Here is a 24,789-nt window from a genome sequence, read left to right as displayed (position 1 = left end):
ATCCTGTCCAATATTTATCCCCCGCACAACATCACCTAAAAAGAAACAGACTTTCAAGTCATTAGCGCATTGCTGTTTATGGGAGCTTGCTGTGCTCAAATTGGCTGCTGTGTTTCCTACATTATAACAGTGACTACTGCAAAAGTACTTAATTGGCTGTAAAGTACATGGGAGTGTTCTGAGATTGCGAGACATGCTTTATAAATACAAATTTTCCTGTCTTTCTTTATCAATACAAATTGTGTCAAAGTCATGTATGTAGGTTCGACTTGCATGAGCATTGAGGAGGGGAAAAGTGGAAGAAATGAAGATTACAGCCATTTTTCAACAATGCTAATGCAAAGCAGTGGAGTAACAAAGGTACGAAAAGAAAATGACAATATGTTGCGTTTATATAGCACCGTTAATGGCAAAAACCACCACAAGATGCTTCACGGGAGCACTACCAGATAAAAATGAATACTGATTCCAAAGGGGATATGCGGAGCAGCAATCAAAAGCTGAAGAAGTGGGTTCGAATGAACATCATAAAGGAAGAGAGGGAGTTGGAGAGACGAAGGCGTTCAGAGTATTGAGTGAAGGGGCCTAGTCAGCTGTTGGCACAGCTACCAGTGTTGGGACAAAGGGGATACATGAGTCCAGAATTAGTGGAATGAAGACTTAGAGCATTGGGTTGTAAGGTTTTTTAAATAAAAATTCATTTGTGGGAAGTTGGTGTCACTGGCTAGGCCAGCATTTATTGCCCATCCCTAATTGCCCTCGAGAAGCTGGTGGTGACCTGCCTTCTTGAACTGCGACAGTGCATGTGGTGTAGGTACGCCCATAGTGCTGTTAGGGAGGCAGTTCCAGGGTTTTGACCCAGCGACAGTGAAGGAACAGCGATATATTTTCAAGTCAGGATGGTGTGTGGCTTGGAGGAGAACTTCCAGGTGGTGGTGTTCCCTGGTGTCTACCGCCCTTGTCCTTGCAGATAGTAGCGATGTGGGTTTGGAAGGTGCTGCCCAAGGAGCCTTGGTGAGTTCCTGCAGTGCATCTTGTAGATGGTACACACTACTGTCACTGTGCGTTGGAGGTGGAGGGAGTGAATGCCTGTAGGTGGGCTGCCAAACAAGCAGGCTGCTTTGTCCTGGATGGTGTCAAGATTGAGTGTTGTTGGAGCTGCACTCATCCAGCCAAGTGGAGAGTATTCCATCACACTCCTGACTTGTGCGTTGTTGATGGTGGACAGGCTTTGAGGAGTTAAGAGGTGAGACACTCGCTGCAGGATTCCTAGCCTCTGATCTGCTCTTGTAGCCATAATATTTATATGGTTAATCCAGTTCAGTTTCTGGTCAATGGTAGCCCCCAGGATGTTGATAGTTGGGGAATCAATGATGGTAATGCCATTGAATGTCATAGGACGATGATTAGATTGTCTCTTGTTGGAGATGGTCATTGCCTGGCACTTGTGTGGCACAAACGTTACTTGCCACTTGTCAGCCCAAGCCTGGATATTGTCCGGGTCTTGCTGCATTTGGACTTGGGCTGCTTCAGTATCTGAGGGGTCAAGAATGGTGCTGAATATTGTGCAATCATCAGCAAACATCCCCACATCTGACCTTATGATAGAAGGAAGGTCATTATTGAAGTAGCTGAAAATGGTTGGGCCTTGAACACTACCCTGAGGAACTCTTGCAGTGATGTCCTGGAACGGAGATTACTGATCTCCTACAACCACAATGTTTGTGCTAGGCACGACTCCCCCCATTGATTCATGATAAGTGGTAATCAACAGGAGGTTTCCTTGCCTATGTTTGACCTGATACTGTGAGACTTCATGGGGTCCAGAGTTGATGTTGAGGACTCCCAGGGCAACTCCCTCCCGACTGCATACCACTGTGCTGTCACATCTGCTGGGTCTGTACTGTCAGTGGGACAAAATATATCCAGGGATGGTGATGGTGGTGTCTGGGACATGGTGTCTAAGGTATGATTCCATGAGTATGACTATGCCAGGCTGTTGCTTGACTAGTCTGTGAGACAGCTCTCCCAATTTTGGCACAAGCCCCAGCTGTTAGTAAGGAGGACTTTGCAGGATTGACAGGGCTGAGATTGCTGTTGTCATTTCCAGTGCCTAGGTCGATGTTGGGTGGTCTGTCCGGTTTCATTCTTTATTAACTTTTTAACAGTTTGATAAAAGTGAGTTATTTGCTAGGCCATTTCAGGAGGCAATTAAGGCTAGAGAAGGTTAGATAGAAATGGATAAACAGGGCCAAGACTGGCTTTATGAGGATGAGAATTTTAAATTTGAGGTGTTGGGGGAGGCTGGTGCCAGCAAGGTCAGAAGTGGTGAGTGTATGGATCTTGGGGCACATTAAGATGCAGAAGTTGCAGTTTATGGGGACTGGGGGATGTAAGGTTTAACAGGAGAACATTGGACTCATCAAGTCTGGAGATGACAAAGCATAGATGGTGGTTTTGGCAACAGATAACTGAGACAGAAACGGAGGTGGGTGATGTTACGGAGGTGGAAGTGGTCAGCCTTTGATGGACATGGGGCTGGAAGCTCACCTCAGTGTCAACTAGAATGCCAAGGTTGCAAACTGTCTGGTCAGAGGTAGAGATCAGAGAGGGAAATGGAACAGGTGGAGCAGACACATAGTTTGTGACGGGGACTAAAAGCACTGCAGGATCTCAGACTGGGCGTGGAACCTGGAGCCTACTTGTTTGTTTTATTCAATAAAATACCAGGATTTAAATGGCTCAATATTTACTCATTAACAAAAGGAGATTGCCTTTTGCGAAATTGAGAGGGGAGTTTCTCCAAACTGTTCCCCTGTTGTATGGATTCGTGTTTGAAACTACATGTTATTGGTGCAGACGTAATCTCCAAAATATCACAGGAGACTGGAGTACAAGGTCACCTTGTACAACAGTCACTCCTACTCCATCCTTCGATAGTATCTGTCCCTACAGATTGTAACAGATGATATATCTGCTATCATTAAATCTGAAACTAAGAAACATAATCAGACACTGGAATATCCTTAATAACCAGTCATTTAAAGTAGTTTTTGTAGTCATGGATCATGACAATGGAATGTGTGCCCATGATGTCAATCGCGAGGTTTTCACCAGTAGATGTACTACCCTGAATCAAAAGCTGTTTGTTCCTCTAGATATATCACACAACTTGTGTTGACTTATAAACTGCTATTAACATAGGAAAAATCCCATGATGCTTTAGTGTTCAGTACCATTCGCAACTTCTCAGATACTGAAGCAGTCCATGTCCATACGCAGCAAGAACTGGACAACACTCAGGCTTGGGCTGACAACTGACAAGTAACATTTGTGCCGCACAAGGTCCAGGCAATGGCCATCTCCAACCAAAAAGAATCTAACCGAGTCTGCATTATATCAATGGCATTAACATTACTGAATCCCCCACTATCAACATCCTGGGGTCACCAGTGACCATAAATTGAACTTGACCAGCCATATAAATGCTGCAGCTACAAGATCAGAGGCTGGAAATTCTGCAGCATATAAAACACCTCTGGACTCCCCAAAGGCTGCCCACCATTTACAAAGAGCAATTCTTGAATATTCTCCACAAGCCTGGATGAGTGCAGCTTCAACAACGCTCAAGAAGCTTAACTCCAGCCAGGACAAAGCAGCCTGCTTGATTGGCACCCCATCGCACTACCTTCAATGTTCACTCCCTCAACCACCACTGACGCACAGTGGCAGCAGTGTATGGCATCTCCAAGATGCACTGCAGCAACTCACCAAGGCTCCTCTGACAGCACCTTCCAAACTCGCAACCTCTACCACCTAGAAGGGCGAGGGTAGCAGATGCATGGAAACCCCACCGCCTGCAAGTTCCAATCCAAGCCACACACCATCCTGACTTGGAACTAATTCACTGTTCCTTCTCTGTCGCAGGATCAAAATCCTGGAATCCATTCTTAACAGCACTGTCGATGTACTACACCATGTGGAATGCAATGGTTCAAGAAGATGGCTCACCACCTTCTCAAGGGTAGTTAGGAATGAACAATAAATACTGACTTAGCCGACAACAACTACATCCCATGAATGAATAAAAGAAAGACTTGAAGAAAAATGGCTGCCAAGTCAAATTCGGAGAGGTGATCAAATGCTTGGTCAAAGTGGTGCATTTTAACAAATGTCTTAAAGGATGACAAGGAAGAGAGCTTTAAATTTTGAAATGCCATCCCTAACACTCTCTCTCCCTCTTAAAACCGTCCTCAAAACCCACTTGAGTAAGTTTTTAGTCACTCTGCCCTGATAGCCCCTTCTTTAGCTTGCTGCCCGATTACCTTCCTGAGAAGTACCTTGGGATGTTCTACATTTTGAGTACACGATATCAAGGTGTATTTTACTGAATGGTAACAGCATTGTCATTTAGAAAGTGCTCAAGGGGGTTGCTGCAGGGAAGGGGGAAGTCGCAGAATGAACTTAGATTCACTGTTGAAGGGTCACGAGGACTCGAAACGCCAACTCTTTTCTCCTCCGCCGATGCTGCCAGACCTGCTGAGTTTTTCCAGGTAATTCTGTTTTTGTTTTACATTCAATGCCCTCTGCTGGGGAATCCAGGCGGTAACAGCTACTGCAGCAGCTGCACTGAAAACTGGGAACACTGCAAACACTCAGCATGGACTCACAGCATGTGTCGAGAGAAGGAGGTAGGATTAGCCATTTCAGACTGATGGCCATTTGTCAGAACAGGGGGATGTTGCAGACAAACAGGTTATAAAGAGGAACAGAACCACAATAAAGGGCCAGTAAAGGGTCTATGATTAGATGGAAGGACAGAAGACAATTAAATGGCAGATGTGGTGTAAAAAAGGAGGAAATAATGAGATATTTCAGAGAAATATAAGATTAGATCATGGAACGGGGAACAAATTTGGATATTTTCTCCTTATTTCTATATTATTAATCCCGTTGCTTCATTTCAGTGGTAAGATGTCAGGGTGAATCTCCCCTGCAACTTTGTACCAGTGTATGGGTAAATCTTTGGTGCAGCAGTTATAAAGACTTTGGAAAGGTTGCAGAGGAGGTTTACTAGGATATTACCAGAGATGAGGGACTACTGTTGTGAGGAAAGCTTGTAAAAGTCAGGACTGTTCTCCCTGGAACAGAAAGGGTTAAGAGGTGACTTCATAGAATCTTTCAAGATGAGAGGAATCGATAGAGCAGCTAGAGAAAAATTGTCTCTGGCAAGTGGGTCATTAACCAGAGATTATAGATTTAAAATGATTAGCAAAGATCTAGAGGACAGATGAGGGGCATTTTTTTCATTCAAGAGTTGTCACGATTTGGAACACATGACTTGAAAAGGTGGTGGAAGCTAATTCCATAAATAATTTAAGGAGTTGGACAATACTTGAAGATGAGGATTATGGACCAAAAAGCAGGGATGTGACACACTGCTGCTCTTGCAAAGAGCCAGCAAAGACATGACAGGCTGAATAGTCTCCTTCTGTGCTGTATGTTTCTATGAATATATTATTCTAGCAACTTCACTCTTGACAAGGCAAAAAGATTGGGAAGCAGGCAGGCCATGGATCTGTGGCAGAGGTTTGTGATGTTAGTGCTTCAAACAAATAGAGCTATCCTGCCAGTCTTGGATCTTTTTCTTTGCTTATCCGTGTGAAATGGAAAATATTTGCGTCACACAGACAACTATGTGGTGTGTGTCCCTGAATGAGGACTTCACTAACTGTTCAGACCTTACAACAGTTCCATTGTGTCGAAGTTTCATTAGCAGAGTTGACATCAGATGGCTACAACTGAAATATAATAAACTCCACTCAAAGCTGCAAAACGGGTATTTAAATCTCAGCTACACAGACAACAGCACATAGGTTTCCTGGAAGGCTTAGCCAAGAAACATGATCTGAAGATGTCAGGGAAGAGGGAAGTGTTGAAAGTGGTCACGTGATGCAGTGTGCCCCCAGTGGCTGATTGGTGCAGTATGCCCTCAGTATCTAGGTGGTGCAATGTATCGTTAGGGTATGAGGCAGTAGAGTGCCCCCTGGTGGCTGGGAGGTGCACAGTGCCCTCCTGGTAACTCATGATTGGATGTTATGGTTTTCTCGCTGATCTGTCACATCCCCAATCCTGCCTCCTCTTTCAAAATTAAACCTAAATAAAAATGGAGAAGGTGATTCTGAATGAGTCAGAGAGTCATTACAGCACAGAAGGAAGCTAATGCAAGTCTTTTTTCATTTGGCCCATTAAATCCAGGAACAAGGGAAAATCATCAGATCAGGTCAACTGAAGCATCAAGATTATGCTGGCTCTGCATTCCTTTATCAGAAAAATTACAACACAGAAAGAAGTCATTCGGCCCATCACATCTATGCCAGCGATAGCTCTTCAACCAGAGTTATCATGGATTCTCAAACTGAATATTTTTAACATATAGAATGTCAAGGTATATAAATGTAGATTGCAAGTGTGTACAGTGTGACCTCTGGTGGCTGGGTGATCCAGTGTATGCCGAGGGTGCACTAAGTGGAGATTTCCATTCAGCACGAAGTAGTAAATATCATTGGAGGCTGAACTTGTCAGATAATCCTTTTCCATCTCCTGGTAGCTGAGCTTTAATGACAGAGCCTGTGAGCAGATCCTAGCTCTGATTCAGAGTTTTAAAAAAATCTGTGGGGAGAGAAAATCCATAACTCCATTTTTGTAGCACTCTCTCTCCCTTTTTCGTTGCTAATGCAGATGCAGAGCAACAAGTATAGTTTTATGCTCAGGTGGTTCAGCTTGATAATTGCATCAGGAACAATGGAGTGTATCGCTATGATGCCTCCTTCATATTTGTGAATTGGGCATTGAGTTGTTGCATGTTCCATGTTTTGTTCTGGGTGACCACTGTTGCACAACTGAGAGTTTTCATTTTCCACTTATGCATTGAATATCCACATCTGCCAAGGCTCACATCATATGGTTCAGGGCTGCTCATGAGCTTTGTGAAAGGTTGCAATGCAATACATTGCACAGGTCAGTGACTGTGTTCTCTTATTTCAAATAAAATCATTCAGAGTTGGTAGCACTCCGAGTGTGAAGGCTAAGTTAGGAGGCAGAGCAAATCGTGTACATGGAAGCAAGAAGTTACAGAGACACGGATAGATTACGCGAGTTAGCAATGCTTTGGCAGACAGAGCTCAATGTGGGGAAATGTGAGGTCTGGATTCAAAAAAGACAAACCAAAAAATGTTCAAAACGTCAGAGGTTAGGAACCATGGAAGAGCAAAGAGATTTGGGTATCCAAGCACAGAAATCACTAAAACCAAGGGCAGAGGTCCAGAAAACTGATGGGATTCTGCCAATTTTCTAACCCGATTTGGAACACAAAAAGGAAGTTATGCTCTGGTTTTACAGATCCTCAGTCAGACTACATCAGAGTACTGGGTTCAGTTCTGGGTATTGCACCTCAAGGATAAATTGGCCTTGGAGAGGGTACAGCACAGGTTCACCAGAATAATTTAAAAGATTGAAACGTTTAAATTATGAGGACACTGAGTAAACTGGAGTTGTGTCTCCTTCCATTTAGAAGGTTGAGGGATGATCTAATTGAGATATTTAAAAGTTAAAAGAACTCAGTTGGGATAGGGGCATTTCTGCTGATGGAGAAAACCAGAACAAGAGGACACAATCTTAACCCATTCAGGAGTAAAGTCAGAAAGCACTTATTCATACAAAGAGTTGTGGCAATCTGGGACTTGCTGCCTCAAAAGACTCACTTCCAGTCAATTCTGCTCCATGTCTGATTGTACTACTCTGTGATGGAATCCACAGTTTCAAATTTTTTGGGAAAGATCAAAACCAAAAATTGAAAAGGGAAGCTAAGAGAGGAAGCTGACCTGTTCAGTTTCTAAGAAAACGAAAGCTGAAACCAAAACTTCTGGGGAAATTGAAACATATAGAAAGGACATATAGCCCATCAAGCTCTGCAGTAGATGATGATTTCAGTGGGCAATAGAGGCATTCTGAAGACAGAGACTGGATCCAGAATAAGCAAAGATAGTTTCCGCAGCTGTTTCTGTTACTTGAAGATAACATGGGTGGATCAAAACCATCCAGACCAAGTTGAGGAGTTTCTGCAGACCTGTGCCATTTTTTTGGTGTCGACTGTGCCCATGGAACTCGGGTTGGTTGTGCGCCATTGTTGCCTGGGGATCAGGTTAAATCCTAGAAGGAGAAGGGCTGAAATTCTTTGTGAGGAAGACAGAGTTTTGAGGGACTTTGTGATTGAGATTGATGATGTATATGTGGAGTGGATTGCTGAGCCAATCAGAAGATCTGTCTTAGTTGCATCTATCTTTTACTGTGTAATTTATAGTTTACAATTGACCACAATTTGCCTATCAATTCATATTTAACTTATTTTGATTCTGGGTTTTAGAGTTTAGGAAGTTATCTAAGATAGTATTTAGTGTTTGCTTTGTTTGACTTTTGCATAGTAAAAATTCTGCTGTTCCAAACCATGGAATCTTGAGGTTTAATTCTTTTAGCAAATAACTAGGATTTCAAATTTCTTTTAAAATAGGTTACTGGTCTCTACCAAGATCGTAACAACTTGAACTATCCCACTACCTCATAATCCTAGAACCAATGTCTCAATATTCTGTCATGGACTCCACTTCATCCCTTATTTTGGGGAGCATTCATTTTGTTCCCAAACCACCCCTGAAAAAATAAATCAAGCAACACTATTTATATCTCTCTAAATCCACACCCCAACCTGGAATAAACAGAAAATAACCTGTGGTGAATGGAGAAGTGCTGATCTTGACAACCGGAAAAGCTATCCTTTTCAGCAAGAACCTTAGAATCATAGAAATGATACAGCATAGGAGACCACCATTCAGCCCATGTCATGGATCACAATAACTTGCTGTATTTAAAAAAAAATCCTCACCTTTGTTTTTTTTTGCCACTCAAATCTGTATCCTCTGATTAACAACCCTTTTGCCAGCGTCGAGTTTCCCTTTATTTGCTGTCAAATATATTCATGATTTTGAACAATTTTGACTTAAATTTCAGAGAGAGGCAGATTTTTAATCTGTAACAGTACAGAGCCTCCAACATTAAGACAAAAGGGTCTTCGAACTGAAAAGATGCTGCCTGAGTATTTCTAGCATTTTGTATATTGTAAATATAACCTGTAATTATATGTACAGTGGGGTCAAAGGACCAGGAAGTAACCGTATGGTGAAGAGTTGAGATGCTAGTCACCCACAAAATATCCCAAATTGTCAAATAGACTTTCCTAATCGAACTCCTAGCGCCTGGCTTTACGTGCCGATCTCCGTTTAGAATTGCGAGCAGAAGTGTGAAGGCGAGAGTTTGGCGCCTCAAAACAGAGGCTCTGGGCATGTGGGGCTAGTCAGCCTTGGTTGGCCGCCTAACTAGAAGAAAATTCTTATTTTAAACCGCCAGCTATGAGGCAAATAGTAAAGTCTTCGTCGGCTGATAGTGTGGAAGAATATACAGTGCCAACTGGCTGGATCGCGATCCAGCAGAAGGACAACTCCAAGGTTAAAACCTGCATCCAGTCAGCTGCTGATCTTGTAGCGCACCTTGCGCCAGTCCAGCATTAGCTGCCTCGGACGAAAGTGGGAGCAGCTCATCATAAACATCATCCATTTAAATATAATTACCTGGAAAAACTCAGCAGGTCTGGCAGCATCGGCAGAGAAGAAAAGAGTTGACGTTTCGAGTCCTCATGACCCTTCGACAGAACTTGCGTTCGAGTCCAAGAAAGAGTTGAAATATAAGCTGGTTTAAGGTGTGTGTGTGGGAGGCGGAGAGATAGAGAGACAAAGAGGTGGAGGGGGGCGGGGGGGCGGTGTGGTTGTAGGGACAAACAAGCAGTGATAGAAGCAGATCATCAAAAGATGTCAACAACAATAGTACAATAGAACACATAGGTGTTAAAATTAAAGTTGGTGATATTATCTAAACGAATGTGCTAATTAAGAATGGATGGTAGGGCACTCAAGATATAGCTCTAGTGGGGTTTTTTTTTTATATATTTTTTTTTATTTTTTTTATATAATGGAAATAGGTGGGAAAAGGAAAATCTTTATAAATTATTGGAAAAAAAAAGGGAAGGGGGAAACAGAAAGGGGGTGGGGATGGGGGAGGGAGCTTACGACCTAAAGTTGTTGAATTCAATATTCAGTCCGGAAGGCTGTAAAGTCCCTAGTCGGAAGATGAGGTGTTGTTCCTCCAGTTTGCGTTGGGCTTCACTGGAACAATGCAGCAAGCCAAGGACAGACATGTGGGCAAGAGAGCAGGGTGGAGTGTTGAAATGGCAAGCGACAGGGAGGTTTGGGTCATTCTTGCGGACAGACTGCAGGTGTTCTGCAAAGCGGTCGCCCAGTTTACGTTTGGTCTCTCCAATGTAGAGGAGACCACATTGGGAGCAACGAATGCAGTAGACTAAGTTGGGGGAAATGCAAGTGAAATGCTGCTTCACTTGAAAGGAGTGTTTGGGTCCTTGGACGGTGAGGAGAGAGGAAGTGAAGGGGCAGGTGTTGCATCTTTTGCGTGGGCATGGGGTGGTGCCATAGGAGGGGGTTGAGGAGTAGGGGGTGATGGAGGAGTGGACCAGGGTGTCCCGGAGGGAGCGATCCCTACGGAATGCCGATAAGGGGGGTGAAGGGAAGATGTGTTTGGTGGTGGCATCATGCTGGAGTTGGCGGAAATGGCGGAGGATGAGCCTTTGAATGCGGAGGCTGGTGGGGTGATAAGTGAGGACAAGGGGGACCCTATCATGTTTCTGGGAGGGAGGAGAAGGTGTGAGGGCGGATGCGTGGGAGATGGGCCGGACACGGTTGAGGGCCCTGTCAACGACCGTGGGTGGAAAACCTCGGTTAAGGAAGAAGGAGGACATGTCAGAGGAACTGTTTTTGAATGTAGCATCATCGGAACAGATGCGACGGAGGCGAAGGAACTGAGAGAATGGGATGGAGTCCTTACAGGAAGCGGGGTGTGAGGAGCTGTAGTCGAGATAGCTGTGGGAGTCGGCGGGTTTGTAATGGATATTGGTGGACAGTCTATCACCAGAGATTGAGACAGAGAGGTCAAGGAAGGGAAGGGAAGTGTCAGAGATGGACCACGTGAAAATGATGGAAGGGTGGAGATTGGAAGCAAAATTAATAAATTTTTCCAAGTCCTGACGAGAGCATGAAGCGGCACCGAAGTAATCATCGATGTACCGGAGAAAGAGTTGTGGAAGGGGGCCGGAGTAGGACTGCAACAAGGAATGTTCCACATACCCCATAAAGAGACAGGCATAGCTGGGGCCCATGCGGGTACCCATAGCCACACCTTTTATTTGGAGGAAGTGAGAGGAGTTGAAGGAGAAATTGTTCAGCGTGAGAACAAGTTCAGCCAGACGGAGGAGAGTAGTGGTGGATGGGGATTGTTCGGGCCTCTGTTCGAGGAAGAAGCTAAGGGCCCTCAGACCATCCTGGTGGGGGATGGAGGTGTAGAGGGATTGGACGTCCATGGTGAAGAGGAAGCGGTTGGGGCCAGGGAACTGGAAATTGTTGATGTGACGTAAGGTGTCAGAGGAATCACGGATGTAGGTGGGAAGGGACTGGACAAGGGGAGAGAGAAGGGAGTCAAGATAACGAGAAATGAGTTCTGTGGGGCAGGAACAAGCTGAGACGATCGGTCTACCGGGGCAGTTCTGTTTGTGGATTTTGGGAGGGATCCCACAGCTTCCAACCTGATAGTCTCCCAACCTCGGACGGCCCGCTTCTATCTCCTACCCAAAATCCACAAACAGAACTGCCCCGGTAGACCGATCGTCTCAGCTTGTTCCTGCCCCACAGAACTCATTTCTCGTTATCTTGACTCCCTTCTCTCTCCCCTTGTCCAGTCCCTTCCCACCTACATCCGTGATTCCTCTGACACCTTACGTCACATCAACAATTTCCAATTCCCTGGCCCCAACCGCTTCCTCTTCATCATGGACGTCCAATCCCTCTACACCTCCATCCCCCACCAGGATGGTCTGAGGGCCCTTAGCTTCTTCCTCGAACAGAGGCCCGAACAATCCCCATCCACCACTACTCTCCTCAGTCTGGCTGAACTTGTTCTCACGCTGAACAATTTCTCCTTCAACTCCTCTCACTTCCTCCAAATAAAAGGTGTGGCTATGGGTACCCGCATGGGCCCCAGCTATGCCTGTCTCTTTATGGGGTATGTGGAACATTCCTTGTTGCAGTCCTACTCCGGCCCCCTTCCACAACTCTTTCTCCGGTACATCGATGATTACTTCGGTGCCGCTTCATGCTCTCGTCAGGACTTGGAAAAATTTATTAATTTTGCTTCCAATCTCCACCCTTCCATCATTTTCACGTGGTCCATCTCTGACACTTCCCTTCCCTTCCTTGACCTCTCTGTCTCAATCTCTGGTGATAGACTGTCCACCAATATCCATTACAAACCCGCTGACTCCCACAGCTATCTCGACTACAGCTCCTCACACCCCGCTTCCTGTAAGGACTCCATCCCATTCTTTCAGTTCCTTCGCCTCCGTCGCATCTGTTCCGATGATGCTACATTCAAAAACAGTTCCTCTGACATGTCCTCCTTCTTCCTTAACCGAGGTTTTCCACCCACGGTCGTTGACAGGGCCCTCAACCGTGTCCGGCCCATCTCCCACGCATCCGCCCTCACGCCTTCTCCTCCCTCCCAGAAACATGATAGGGTCCCCCTTGTCCTCACTTATCACCCCACCAGCCTCCGCATTCAAAGGCTCATCCTCCGCCATTTCCGCCAACTCCAGCATGATGCCACCACCAAACACATCTTCCCTTCACCCCCCTTATCGGCATTCCGTAGGGATCGCTCCCTCCGGGACACCCTGGTCCACTCCTCCATCACCCCCTACTCCTCAACCCCCTCCTATGGCACCACCCCATGCCCACGCAAAAGATGCAACACCTGCCCCTTCACTTCCTCTCTCCTCACCGTCCAAGGACCCAAACACTCCTTTCAAGTGAAGCAGCATTTCACTTGCATTTCCCCCAACTTAGTCTACTGCATTCGTTGCTCCCAATGTGGTCTCCTCTACATTGGAGAGACCAAACGTAAACTGGGCGACCGCTTTGCAGAACACCTGCGGTCTGTCCGCAAGAATGACCCAAACCTCCCTGTCGCTTGCCATTTCAACACTCCACCCTGCTCTCTTGCCCACATGTCTGTCCTTGGCTTGCTGCATTGTTCCAGTGAAGCCCAACGCAAACTGGAGGAACAACACCTCATCTTCCGACTAGGGACTTTACAGCCTTCCGGACTGAATATTGAATTCAACAACTTTAGGTCGTAAGCTCCCTCCCCCATCCCCAACCCCTTTCTGTTTCCCCCTTCCCTTTTTTTTTCCAATAAATTATAAAGATTTTCCTTTTCCCACCTATTTCCATTATATAAAAAAATAAAAAAAACCCCACTAGAGCTATACCTTGAGTGCCCTACCATCCATTCTTAATTAGCACATTCGTTTAGATAATATCACCAACTTTAATTTTAACACCTATGTGTTCTATTGTCGTTGACATCTTTTGATGATCTGCTTCTATCACTGCTTGTTTGTCCCTACAACCACACCCCCCCCCCCCTCTCCACCTCTTTGTCTCTCTATCTTTCCGCCCCCCACACACACACCTTAAACCAGCTTATATTTCAACTCTTTCTTGGACTCGAACGCAAGTTCTGTCGAAGGGTCATGAGGACTCGAAACGTCAACTCTTTTCTTCTCCGCCGATGCTGCCAGACCTGCTGAGTTTTTCCAGGTAATTCTGTTTTTGTTTTGGATTTCCAGCATCCGCAGTTTTTTTGTTTTTATCCATTTAAATATACTCAACGTGCAAGTTGGTCTGCAAACATCAACCAACATATCAGACCACCAAGCCCAGTGCCAATGGGGAAGTAGCAACGGAGACAGGTTGAGGAAATTACTGGCGGTCTTAACCCTGTCATTCTCCACAGATCAAGGCAGACCTTGTATCCTCTTAAGATGACAGAGCCACTCTCCCCATTCCGAAGAAAAGGAACCCTAACCCCAAACTGCGCTCCCCACACTTGGGAGGCCACCACCACCTCCTGGCTGGTCACTAATCACTGTGATCGAAAACGTAAAGAAAACTCAAAGGATAGTTAACGGCCAGATGACACTGGGCTCATGGAACGTCAGAACACTTCTAGGCAATAACATAAGACCAGAGAGTAGAAGAACCCTCATATTCAGAGTACTGGGCAGGTACATTGCCACTCTAAGTGGAACAGGGCTTGCGGAGAAGGGGGGAGGCAGAAGCGATAAACATTTTATTAGACTGGCAAGTTCAGGGACCAGCCTCAAGAGTCAGGAGTGGGCTTTGCCGTTCAATCTAAACTGGCACCCCGAAGCGTGGCTCGCTTTCCACGGGTCCTCTATTTTACGTAAAAGTTCCAGTGAAGAGCGCCTTGGGATGTTTCAGGCGCTAAATAAACATACGTTGTTGTGGTGCTGCGCTTTACCTCGGCAAGTTTGGACTGCGACGCACCTTCACACATTTCATGCATAAGGGTATATGTTGGGGGTGGGGGGGGGGGGAACAAACCCCCGCAATTCCCGCGTTTATTTCAGATCTCCAGTCCAGCGTCGGTGCTTTCCGATTGCCAAATAAGACAAAGTTGTGGCCCCAGATGCTGACCGACCGTCTTCGCTCCACCACCCCTCCTCGCCCCGGGGAATTGCAGCTTAAAGTTTATCCTTTTTTAAAAAAACATATACATATATAAATAAAAAAAGTATTTTTTTTTCCCTGATAGGAGAGTGAAGGATGTGTGTAGCCAGGGTTGGGGAGGAGGCCAGGCAGACAGGGTCAGGCTGCACATGGCGCATGATCCCGCTGCCGGGCGGACAATTCCTCCAGTATCCCACAATACCTCAGGCCGGCGCCGGATAAACATGGCGGACGGCGGCTCGGCGGGATTTGCCGAGCGGCTGAAGCGGTGTGTCAGTTGGTCGTGGACCTACCTGTGGGCGCTATGGTTCGTCCTGGTGCTCGGCCTCCTCTACATCCTGCGGGCGCCGCTTAAACTCCACGAGAACCTCAGCGCAGGTAAGCGCAGGTAGGCGGCGGCGGCGGAAAATCCCCGGCCGGGGCCTCACCTCACCTCGCCGCCCCCGTCAAAACCCCGGCCGCATCCCTCCCCCCCCCAGCCCCCGGCTGTGGCTCACAGGCAGGACTTCCCGCGACTTTCCACCCCCCCCCCCCCCCGCTCTGCTTCACCCTTCGGCTTTCGCCGGTGTTTCACCCCTATGAGGCGAGGGGCGAGGCAAGCGCCGGATTTAACGCCGACCCGAGGGGGCGGGGGAACCCACACCGGCCGCCATCTTACCCGGTTCCAGTGACGTCAGCAAGACCCCTCAACCACTGGGATACAAGGACGGGGATATGATCACTGTCTCTCACTGTCACTAGATCACTGTCTCTCACACAGTCACTAGGACACAAGGACTGGATATAACCACTGTCTCACTGTCACTAGATACAAAGACTGGGATATGATCACTGTCTCTCACTGTCACTAGATCACTGTCTCTCACACACAGTCACTAGGACACAAGGACTGGGATATGATCACTGTCTCACAGTGACTAGATACAAGGACTGGGATATGATCACTGTCTCTCACTGTCACTAGATCACTGTCTGTCTCACAGTCACTAGGACACAAGGACTGGGTTATGATCACTGTCTCACTGTCACTAGATACAAGGACTGGGATATGATCACTGTCTCACGGTCACTAGATACAAGGACTGGGATATGATCACTGTTTCCCACTGTCACTAGATACAATGACGGGCATATGATCACTATCTCTCACTGTCACTAGATCACTGTCTCTCACACAGTCAGTAGGACACAAGGACTGGGATATGATCACTGTCCCTCACTTCACTAGATACAAGGACTGGGATATGATCACTATCTCTCACACAGTCACTAGATACAAGGACTGCGATATGATCACGCTCTCTCACACAGTCACTAGATACAAGGACTGGGATATGCTCACTGTCTCTCACACAGTCACTAGATACATGGACTGGGATATAATCACTGTCACACAGTCAATAGGTTTAAGGATTGGGATATAATCACTGTCTCTTTCACACAGTCACTTGGGATAAGGACTGGAATATAATCACTCTCTCACAGTCACTAGATACAAGGACTGGGATATGATCACTGTCTCCCACACAGTCACTAGATACAAAAACTGGGATATAATCACTGTCACACAGTCAATAGGTATAAGGATTGGGATATAATCACTGTCTCTTTCACACAGTCACTTGGGATAAGGACTGGAATATAATCACTGTCTCTCACAGTCACTAGATACAAGGACTGGGATATGATCACTGCCTCTCACACAGTCACTAGGATACAAGGCTTGAGATATGATCACTGTCTCTCACACAGTGACTAGGTACGAGGACTGGGATATAATAGCTGTCTCTCTCACACAGTCACGAGATACAAGGACTGGGATATGATCATTGTCTCTCACTGTCACTTGATAGAAGGACTGGGATATGATCACTGCCTCTCACTGTCACTAGATAGAAGGACTGGGATACGATCGCTGTCGCCCACTGTCACTAGATACAAGGACTGGGATGTGATCACTGTCTCTCACAGTCACTAGGTACAAGGACTGGGATATAATCACTGTCTCTCACACAGTCACTAGGATACAAGGTCTGGGAAATGATCTCTGTCTCTCACATAGTCACTAGATACAAGGACTGGTCTATAATCACTGTCTCTCTCACACAGTCACTAGATACAAGGACTGGGATATGATCACTGTCTCTCACACAGTCACTAGATACAAGGACTGGTCTATAATCACTGTGTCTCTGACACAGTCACTAGGTACAAGGACTGGAATATGATCACTGTCTCTCACACAGTCACTAGATACAAGGACTGGGATATGATCACTGTCTCTCACACAGTCACTACATACAAGCACTGGTCTATAATCACTGTCTCTCTCACACAGTCACTAGATACAGGGACTGGGATATAATCACTATCCCTCTCACAAAGTCACTAGATACAAGGATTGGGATATAATCACTGTCTCTTTCACACAGTCACTTGGGATAAGGACTGGAATATAATCACTGTCTCTCACAGTCACTAGATACAAGGACTGGAATATGATCACTGTCTCTCACACAGTCACTAGATACAAGGACTGGGATATGATCACTGTCTCTCACACAGTCACTAGATACAAGCACTGGTCTATAATCACTGTCTCTCTCACACAGTCACTAGATACAGGGACTGGGATATAATCACTGTCTCTCTCACACAGTCACTAGATACAAGGACTGGGATATGATCACTGTCTCTCACACAGCCACTAGATACAAGGACTGGTCTATAATCACTGTGTCTCTGACACAGTCACTAGGTACAAGGACTGGGATATAATCACTGTCTCTTACACATCACTAGATACAAGGACTGGGATTTAATCACTGTCTCTCTCACACACAGTCAATAAGATTCAAGGGCTGGGATGTGATCGCTTCTCTCACACAGTCACTTGGATACAAGGACTGGGATATGATCACTGCCTCTCACACAGTCACTAAGATACTAGGACTGGGATATAATCTCTGTTTCCCACACAGTCACTAGATACAAGGACTGGGATATAATCACTGTCACACAGTCACTAGATACAAGGACTGGGATATAATCACTGTCACACTGTCACTAAGATACAAGGGCTGGGATATGATCACCGTCTCACATGCAGTCACTAGGATACAAGGACTGTGATATGATCACTGCCCTCACACAGTCACTAAGATGCATGGACTGGGATATGATCACTGTCTCTCACACAGTCACTAGGATACAAGGGCTGGGATATGATCACTGTGTCTCACACAGTCACTAGGATACAAGGGCTGGGATATGATCACTGTCTCTCTCACACAGTCACTAGATACAGAGACTGGGATATAATCGCTATCCCTCTCACGCAGTCACTAGATACAAGGACTGGGATATGATCACTGCCTCTCACACAGTCACTAGGATACAAGGACTGGGATATAATCACTGTCTGTCACACACAGTCACTAAGATACAAGGACTGGGATATGATCACTGTCTCCCACACAGTCACTAGATACAAAAACTAAGATATGATCACTGCCTCTCACACAGTCACTAGGATACAAGGATTGAGATGTGATCACTGTCTCTCACACAGTGACTAATTACGAGGACTGGGATATAATCGCTGTCTCTCTCACACAGTCACTAAGATACAAGGGCTGGGATGTGATCGCTTCTCTCACACAGTCATTAGGACACAAGGACTGGGATATAATCACTGTCTCTCACACAGTCACCACATACAAGGACTGGGATATAATCACTGTCTCTCACACAGTCACCACATACAAGGACTGGGGTATAATCACTGTCTCACACACAGTCACTAGATACAAGGACTGGGATATGATCACTGCCTCTCATACAGTCACTGGGATACAAGGATTGAGATATGATCACTGTCTCTCACACAATCACTAAGATTCAAGGACTGGCATATAATCACTGCCACACAGTCGATAGATATAAGGACTGGGATATAATCACTGTCTCTTTCACACAGTCCTTTGGGTCAAGGACTGGGATATGATCACTGTCTCTCACAGTCACTAGGTACAAGGACTGGGATATAATCACTGACTGACACAGTCACTAGATACAAAGACTGGGAAATGATCACTGTCCCTCCCTGTCACTAGATACAAGGACTGGGATATGATCACTGTCTCTCACTGTCACTAAATACAAGGACTGGGATATGATCACTGCCTCTCACGGTCATTAGATACAAGGACTGGGATATGATCACTGTCTCTCACACAGTCACTAGATACAAGGACTGGGATATGATCACTGTCTCTCACTGTCACTAGATACAAGGACTGGGATGTGATCACTCTCTCACACAGTCACTAGATACAAGGACTGCGATATGATCACCCTCTCTCTCACAGTCACTAGATACAAGGACTGGGATATGATCACTGTCTCTCACACAGTCACTAGATACATGCCCTGGGATATAATCACTGTCACACAGTCACATGATATAAGGATTGGGATATAATCACTGTCTCTTTCACACAGTCACTTGGGATAAGGACTGGGATATAATCACTGTCTCTTTCACACAGTCAGTTGGGATAAGGACTGGGATATGATCACTGTCTCTCACAGTCACTAGATACAAGGACTGGGAAATGATCACTGTCTCCCACACAGTCACTAGATACAAAAACTAAGATATGATCACTGCCTCTCACACAGTCACTAGGATACAAGGATTGAGATATGATCACTGTCTCTCACACAGTGACTAGTTACGAGGACTGGGATATAATCACTGTCTCTCTCACACAGTCACGAGATACAAGGACTGGGACATGATCATTGTCTCTCACTGTCACTAGATAGAAGGACTAGGAAATGATCACTGTCTCTCACTGTCACTATATACAAGGACTGGGATATGATCACTGTCTCCCACTGTCACTAGATACAAGAATTGGGATGTGATCACTGTGTCTCACAGATCACTAGATACAGGGACTGGGATATAATCACTGTGTCTCACACACTCACTAGATACACGGACTGGGATATAATCACTATCCCCCTCACACAGTCACTAGATACAAGGACTGGGATATAATCACTGTCTCTCACATATCACTAGATACAAGGACTGGGATATAACCACTGTCTCTCAAACAGTCACCACATACAGGGACTGGGGTATAATCACTGTCTCACACACAGTCACTAGATACAAGGACTGGGATATGATTACTGCCTCTCACACAGTCACTAGGATACAAGGATTGAGATATGATCACTGTCTCTCACACAGTCTCTAAGATACAAGGACTGGGATATAATCACTGCCACACAGTCAATAGATATAAGGACTGGGATATAATCACTGTCTCTCTCACACAGTCACTAGATACAAGGACTGGGATATGATCACTGTCTCTCACACAGTCACTAGATACAGGGACTGGGATATAATCACTGTCTCTCACACAGTCACTAGGATACAAGGGCTGGGATATGATCACTGTGTCTCACACAGTCACTAGGATACAAGGGCTGGGATATGATCACTGTCTCTCACACAGTCACTAGATACAAGGACTGGTCTATAATCACTGTCTCACACAGTCACTAAGATACAAGGGCTGGGATATGATCACTGTCTCTCGCACAGTCACTAGGATACATGGGCTGGGATATGATCACTGTCTCTCACACAGTCACTAGGATACAAGGACTGGGATATGATTACTGCCTCTCACACAGTCACTAGGATACAAGGATTGAGATATGATCACTGTCTCTCACACAGTCTCTAAGATACAAGGACTGGGATATAATCACTGCCACACAGTCAATAGATATAAGGACTGGGATATAATCACTGTCTCTCTCACACAGTCACTAAGATACAAGGGCTGGGATATGATCACTGTCTCTCACACAGTCACTAGATACAGGGACTGGGATATGATCACTGTCTCTCACACAGTCACTAGATACAGGGACTGGGATATAATCACTGTCTTTCACACAGTCACTAGATACAGAGACTGGGATATAATCACTATCCCTCTCACGCTGTCACTAGATACATGGACTGGGATATAATCACTGTCTCTCGCACATCACTAGATACAAGGACTGGGATATAATCACTGTCTCTCACACACAGTCACTAAGATACAAGGGCATGAGGTATGATCACTGTCTCTCGCACAGTCACTAGGATACATGGGCTGGGATATGATCACTGTGTCTCACACAGTCACTAGGATACAAGGGCTGGGATATGATCACTGTCTCTCACACAGTCACTAGGATACAAGGTCTGGGAAATGATCTCTGTCTCTCACATAGTCACTAGATACAAGGACTGGTCTATAATCACTGTCTCTCACACAGTCACTAGATACAAGGACTGGGTTATGATCACTGTCTCTCACACAGTCACTAGATACAAGGACTGGGATATGATCACTGTCTCTCACTGTCACTAGATACAAGGGCTGGGATATGATCACTGTCTCTCACACAGTCACTAGGATACAAGGTCTGGGAAATGATCTCTGTCTCTCACATAGTCACTAGATACAAGGACTGGTCTATAATCACTGTCTCTCACACAGTCACTAGATACAAGGACTGGGTTATGATCACTGTCTCTCACACACAGTCACTAAGATACAATGGCTGGGATGTGATCGCTTCTCTCACACAGTCACTAGGACACAAGGACTGGGATATAATCACTGTGTCTCACACAGTCGCCACATATAAGGACTGGGATATAATCATTGACACACACAGTCACTAGATACAAGGACTGGGATATGATCACTGCCTCTCACACAGTCATTAGGATACAAGGATTGAGATATGATCACTGTCTCTCACACAGTCACTAAGCTACCAGGACTGAGATATAATCACTGTCTCTTTCACACAGTCATTTGGGTCAAGGACTGGGATATGATTACTCTCTCTCACAGTCACTTGGTACAAGGACTGGGATATAATCACTGTCTCCCCCACAGTCCATTGATATAAGGACTGGGATATAATCACTGTCTCTCACACAGTCACTAAATACAAGGACTGGTCTATAATCACAGTCTCTCTCACACAGTCAATAGGTACAAGGACTGGGAAATGATCTCTGTCTCTCACACAGTCACTGGATACAAGGACTGGTCTATAATCACTATCTCTCTCACACAGTCAATAGATACAAGGACTGGGAAGTGATCTCTGTCTCTCACACAGTCACTGGATACAAGGACTGGTCTATAATCACTGTCTCTCTCACACAGTCAATAAATACAAGGAGTGGGATATGATCACTGTCTGTCACATATTCACTAGATACAAGGACTGGGATGTGATCACTGCCTCTCACAGTCAATAGGATACAAGGACTGGGATGTGATCACTGCCTCTCACACAGTCAATAGGATACAAGGACTGGGATATGATCGCTGCCTCTCACACAGTCACTAGATACAAGTACTGGGTTGGACTGGGATACAATCGCTGTCTCTCTCACAGTTATTAGATACAAGGACTGGGATATAATCACTGTCTCTCACACAGTCACTAGATACAGGGACTGGTTTATAATCACTATCCCGCTCACAGTCACTAGATACAAGGACTGGAATATAATCACTGTCTCCTACACATCACTATATACAAGGACTGGGATATAATCACTGTCTCTCTCACACACAGTCACTAAGATTCAAGGGCTGGGATGTGATCGCTTCTCTCACGCAGTCACTAGGATACAAGGACTGGGATATGATCACTGTCTCTCACACCGTCACTAAGATACAAGGGCTGGGATATGATTACTCTCGCACACAGTCACTAGGACACAAGGACTGGGATATAATCACTGTCTCTCACACAGTCACTAGATACAAGGACTGGGTTATAATCACTGTCTCTCTCACAGTCACTAGATACAGGGACTGGTATATAATCACTATCCCTCTCACAGTCACTAGATACAAGGACTGGGATATTATCACTGTCTCTTACACATCACTAGATACAAGGACTGGGATTTAATCACTGTCTCTCTCACACACAGTCACTAAGATTCAAGGGCTGGGATGTGATTGCTTCTCTTACGCATTCACTAGGATACAAGGACTGGGATATGATCACTGCCTCTCACACAGTTACTAAGATACTAGGACTGGGCTATAATCACTGTCTCTCACACAGTCACTAGATACAGGGACTGGGATATAATCACTATCCCTCTCACAGTCACTAGATACAAGGACTGGGATATTATCACTGTCTCTTACACATCACTAGATACAAGGACTGGGATTTAATCACTGTCTCTCTCACACACAGTCAATAAGATTCAAGGGCTGGGATGTGATCGCTTCTCTCACGCAGTCACTTGGATACAAGGACTGGGATATGATCACTGCCTCTCACACAGTCACTAAGATACTAGGACTGGGATATAATCTCTGTTTCCTACACAGTCACTAGATAGAAGGACTGGGATATAATCACTGTCACACAGTCACTAGATACAAGGACTGGGATATAATCACTGTCACACTGTCACTAAGATACAAGGGCTGGGATATGATCACTGTCTCACATGTAGTCACTAGGATACAAGGACTGGGATATGATCACTGCCTCTCACACAATCATTAAGATACAAGGACTGGGATATGATCACTGTCTCTCACACAGTCACTAGATATAAAGACTGGTCTATAATCACTGTCCCTCTCACACAGTCACTGGACACAAGGGCTGGGATATGCTCACTGACTCACACACAGTCACTGGATACAAGGACTGGGATATAATCGCTGTCTCTCTCACACAGTCACTAAGATACAAGGACTGGGATATGATCACTGCCTCTCACACAGTCACTAGGATACAAGGATTGGGATATGATCACTGTCTCTCTCACAGTCACTAAGATACAAGGGCTGGGATATGATCACTTTCTCTCACACATTCACTACGATACAAGGTCTGGGATATGATCACTGTCTCTCACACAGTCACTAGGACACAATGACTGAGATACAATCACTGTCTCTCATACAGTCACTAGGACACAAGGACTGGGATATAATCACTGTCTCTCACACAGTCACCACATACAAGGGCTGGGAAATAATCACCATCTTTCTCACACAATCACTAGGACGCAAGGACTGGGATATGAACACTGTCTCTCACAGTCACTGGATACAAGGGCTGGGATATGATCACTGCCTCTCATACAGTCACTAGGATACGTCTAACCCTGATAACCTTTGATTCCCTTGCTTAACAAGGATCCAGCTACCTCTGCCTTAAAAACATTTAATGACCCCCCCCTCCACCGCCATCTGAGGCAGAGAGTTCCAAACTCGCACAACCCTATGAGAGAAAAAACACCTCCTCATCTTCGTCCTAAAAGGGTGACTCCTCAGTATGAAACAGTGCCCCCTAGTTCTGGACTCACCCACAGTGGGGAGCATTCTTTTGACATCCACCTTGTCAAGACCATTCAGGATTCTGTATACTTCAATCAAATCACCCCTCACTCTTCAAAATTCTGTGGAAACAAGCCCAGTCTGTCCAACCTTTACTCGTAAGACAACCCACACCACTACAGGAGTTCCTCAGGGTATTGTCCTAGGCCCAACCATCTTCAGCAACTTCATCAAGGACTTTCCTTCCATCATAAGGTCATATGTGGAGATGTTCGCTGATAATTTCTCAGTATTCAGCACCCTTCACGACTCCTCAGATACTGAAGCAGTCCATGTCCAAATGCAGCAAGACCTGTATAATATCCAGGCTTGAGCTGACAAGTGGCAAGTAACATTTGTATCAAACAAGTGCCAAGCATTGACCATTGCTAACAAGAGAGAATCTAACCATCACCCCTTGACATTCAATGGCATTACTATCACTGAATCTCCCACTATCAACATCCTGGGGGCTACCATTGACCAGAAACTGAACTGGACTAGCCATATAACTATGATTACAAGAGCAGGTCAGGGGGTAGGAATCCTGCAACGAGGAACTC

General features: G+C 45.5%; 2 protein-coding genes across 5 annotated transcripts in view; one reads left to right on the top strand and one right to left on the bottom strand.

The window, feature by feature from the left end:
- The window catches only part of capza1b (capping actin protein of muscle Z-line subunit alpha 1b), a 73,513-nt gene extending 58,369 nt beyond the window's left edge, over positions 1 to 15,144 (bottom strand). Inside the window, exon 1 of the mRNA XM_041195675.1 lies at positions 15,059 to 15,144. The gene's annotated coding sequence lies outside the window, so the exon portion shown is untranslated. The remainder of the gene's footprint in view (positions 1 to 15,058) is intronic.
- LOC121282152 (suppressor of tumorigenicity 7 protein homolog) overlaps positions 14,984 to 24,789 on the top strand; it is a 152,863-nt gene continuing 143,057 nt past the window's right edge. For all 4 annotated transcript variants that reach the window (XR_005944003.1, XM_041195673.1, XM_041195671.1 and 1 more), the window contains exon 1: positions 14,984 to 15,143. Coding sequence is in view for 3 of the 4 variants with exons in the window: in XM_041195673.1 (XP_041051607.1) it covers positions 14,990 to 15,143 (154 nt within the window). In the remaining variant the exon portion in view is untranslated. The remainder of the gene's footprint in view (positions 15,144 to 24,789) is intronic.

This window comes from Carcharodon carcharias, chromosome 9 (assembly GCF_017639515.1).
Source record: "Carcharodon carcharias isolate sCarCar2 chromosome 9, sCarCar2.pri, whole genome shotgun sequence".
Classification (NCBI taxonomy): domain Eukaryota; kingdom Metazoa; phylum Chordata; class Chondrichthyes; order Lamniformes; family Lamnidae; genus Carcharodon; species Carcharodon carcharias.
This window is presented reverse-complemented; position numbering and strand designations above follow the sequence as displayed.